General features: G+C 35.6%; 1 protein-coding gene across 1 annotated transcript; it reads left to right on the top strand.

The window, feature by feature from the left end:
- Nucleotides 1–96: 96 nt before the first annotated feature.
- On the top strand, nucleotides 97–2,290 carry cox7a2l (cytochrome c oxidase subunit 7A2 like). The gene is made up of 3 exons (XM_016539017.1): nucleotides 97–272; nucleotides 1,040–1,174; nucleotides 1,617–2,290. Exons 1-3 carry the CDS (start codon nucleotides 201–203, stop codon nucleotides 1,755–1,757), a joined length of 348 nt encoding a protein of 115 aa, XP_016394503.1. The 5' UTR covers nucleotides 97–200; the 3' UTR covers nucleotides 1,758–2,290.
- The last annotated feature ends 1,012 nt before the right edge of the window (nucleotides 2,291–3,302 follow it).

The following is a 3,302-nucleotide window of genomic DNA, read 5'->3' on the forward strand; positions in this document are numbered from 1 at the left end:
TTTTTTTTTTTTTTAATCTATAATAGTTTAATAATTCATAGTTGAACCGTGTGCGTTTCACACTCCAGGCTAGTAGGTGGCGGACATGCACCTTTAACGTTGGTTTGCCAATCCGCCAAAAAACTCGAGAGAAGAAGAAGAAGAAGACTTCCCGACGCTCACTCTCACCTCGTCCTCGCCGGTTACCACTTATTAATAAAATGTATTACAAATTTAGTGGATTTACACAAAGACTGACAGGAGCCGTGTCATCCTCCGCCTACAGCCCGCAGGTATGTGCGCGCGATTCCGTTTCTAAAAGGTTAATTTAGTGACCTTGATCTGCCGCATACTTCATGTTACCCACAGAGGTGATTTTAAATAGTGGTTGGATATGTAAAATACATTTCTCTAACTCTATTTTAACAGAAATTATTAAGCAGGCTAATTTTAGGCAATTTGTTATCAAAAGCGGAGAGCTGACTGTCCACACCAAAATCAATTTAGTGGATAGTAGTTACATTTAATTATATGCATGTGAATGCTTGTTCATAGCACCGTTGTTTAAACAGTTCATCACTAAGTTTTAGTAGTAAGTTAGCAAATTCAGTTGTACAATCGTAAACTTATTTCACAACATAAGGTAATAGAACAAGAGCCCATAGATCAGTGGTTCTCAAAAAGGTCTCAGCAAACTTCGAATAGGGCCTCAAGATGACTTAAAATGCTTTTAATTAAAATGTTTAATTTTAATGAATTGAAAAACTATGAAATTCTAAACCTGGAAAGGTCATGTAAATGTATAAAATATTAAAACTATTTTTTATCATGAATACACATTTTCTAGTTATGCTAAACTCTAATATGTCTTGTCAGGTAGAAATTGTGAATACAAATATTTTACAAAAATATTGTTATTCAATATTGTTGTGGACAATAGGGGACCTTGGGGTCAAAAAGGTCGAGAACCACTGTGATAGATGGTGATTTGAGTAAAAACGTTATGTAGTCCTAGTGAACAAAAATGAATAACCCTAACTCACTTGTAAACTTTCTTCAGGGATTGAGGTCAACTATACCTTCTGAATCCCCTACCATCATCTTTACCACCCCAACTAAACTGGTGTCTGAATCGAGTGCTGCAGTGGAGTATATGGGTGGCAACAAGGTGCCAGACCTCCAGAGGATATTTCAGGTATGTATATGATGTATTTTATGCTATGTAGCTGAGTTAAAGGGATAGTCCAACTATAAATGAAAATGATCATCATTTACTCATCCTCACATCATTCCAAACCTGCATGGCTTACATTCTTCTATTGAACATAAAAGAAGATACTTTGGAAAAATGTTAGGAACCAAACAGTTTCAGTTCCCATTGACTTCTATTGTATAGATTAAAATACAAGGGAAGTAAAGTGGAAGTAAGTTTTGGTTACCAACATTATATAATCTTTTGTGTTTCGCAGAAGAAATTAAGTCATACAGGTTTGGAACGTCATGAGGGTGAGTAAATAATGACAGAATTTTCAGTTTTGGGTGTACTATCCCTTTAATAAACAGCAAAGTGGAGCATACGTTATAATTCTTCCCTCTCTTTTCTCCTCAACTTGTTTTTTCCTCCTTTTTTCATCCAGGCATCAGATGAGATTCCTGTTCATCTGAAGCGTGGTGTTCCAGACAGACTCTTGTACAGGACCACTATGGCACTGACAGTCGGGGGAGCTCTCTACTGTCTTGTAGCTCTTTATATAGCAGCACAGCCCAAAAACAAATGAACTGTACCCAGCCTATTTTCATTGACTCACATAATCAGCATTGAAATAACATTTGCGATATGTAACTTTCAGGTATTTATTATGAACATTAGCAATATGCCTCTCAGCATTAATCACCATAAACAGACACTCTGTCCTGACAAAGCTTTTGCTACACAATGCTGTTTTTACTTGTGTCCTGTATCAGCTCTGTCCTTACAGATGGGATGCTGTTAGTTAGAACAGTGGTTCTCAATCTTTGTAATTTCAAGGCCCAAAAGTCAATATTTGATGGCCCCCCTTACACATACAATTATGTCATCTTGTTCTTCTGCTGAAATGACAGCAAAAACACATGCTTGTTTTTAATCCTTTTTATTTAAAGAAACTAGGGTGATAATTATTACTTTCAAGGTAATTACTTTCTAGAACATACTCTTAAAAATAAAGGTTCCAACAGGGTGTTTTCACATCAATACCATAGAAAAGCCATTTTTGGTTCCCAAAAGAACATTTAAGTGAACAGTTCTTAAAATAATCATTTTTTTCTTAGTGTGAAGAACATTTTTTCACTTTAAAGAACCTTTAGTGCAATGTAAAGGTTCCATGAATGTTAAAGTTTCTTCACGGAACCTCTGATGCCAATAAATGAGCCTTTATTTTTAAAAGTATAATAAACACAATGCAAAAAAAAAAGTTATTTAATGTTATATAATATTAATAATTTTGCTCAATAACACATTCAAATAGTTAAATTAAACTACTTATGTTAAATATTTTGAGACATTTTGGAGCTTACTGAGACCCCCTGTTTGAGAGCCACTGTAGGGTTCAAGACCTATAGCCCTAACGGACAATAACCCTTCACTCTCAGCCCCATTTATTCCTCATCAGCACAGGATGGTCTAAACCTGTGTGATGGCTGACAGATTGTGGTAATCATGTTTTGGTAATAGCTGACGAATGTTGTGACGTTGGGAAGAGGATAAGAAAGGAAAATACGGTGGGACCTCACACTTTTCAGTAGCGTTGATTGGTCTAATGTGTTACACACTCTGGCATGTTAAATGTGCCTCTGTGAAGCACACAAGGATAAAGAGAAATCTATAGGAAGTACTTTAATGCTTGTAGAAGATGTGCAGAATATTCTGGAAATGTGGAACTGTATTGAAGAGAATCATGGGTGAGGTGAATGCATTTGATGCCATGCACATTTCTGCCACTGAATGCAATAATACCATATTTAAGGTCACAGTTTTCCACAGTTTTGGATATATTTAATACACTTCAGGACTTGAAATGCTGCTGTGCCTCTCATGCACCACTTTCCCAAGCAATGTATGTGTAAAGTAAAGCAAAAACTGTTTGTTTGTGAAATAGACATGAATTTAATTTATGTTTTGGCCCTCTGAGATGTACATATTTAATTTAAAAGAACTTAGAACCAAATAAAAAATCATGACCCTTTGACATCTGTACTTCTTTAGTTTGCCTAATTTTTGAAGTATGACATTCAGTATGGTATTTTACATCTAAAAATGCACTCACCCTCAGGCCATCTAAGAT

The sequence above is a fragment of the Sinocyclocheilus rhinocerous genome, unplaced genomic scaffold (genome assembly GCF_001515625.1).
Source record: "Sinocyclocheilus rhinocerous isolate Xijiao unplaced genomic scaffold, SAMN03320098_v1.1 scaffold2172, whole genome shotgun sequence".
NCBI classification, from domain to species: Eukaryota; Metazoa; Chordata; class Actinopteri; order Cypriniformes; family Cyprinidae; genus Sinocyclocheilus; species Sinocyclocheilus rhinocerous.

What these genes read in the sequence shown, in the direction of transcription:
- cox7a2l (XM_016539017.1), top strand. Translation starts at nt 201, where the DNA reads ATGTATTACAAATTTAGTGGATTTACACAAAGACTGACAGGAGCCGTG. An exon ending in CCTCCGCCTACAGCCCGCAG is followed by an intron (nt 273 to 1,039) that starts GTATGTGCGCGC and finishes AACTTTCTTCAG; the next exon opens with GGATTGAGGTCAACTATACC. An exon ending in ACCTCCAGAGGATATTTCAG is followed by an intron (nt 1,175 to 1,616) that starts GTATGTATATGA and finishes TTTTTCATCCAG; the next exon opens with GCATCAGATGAGATTCCTGT.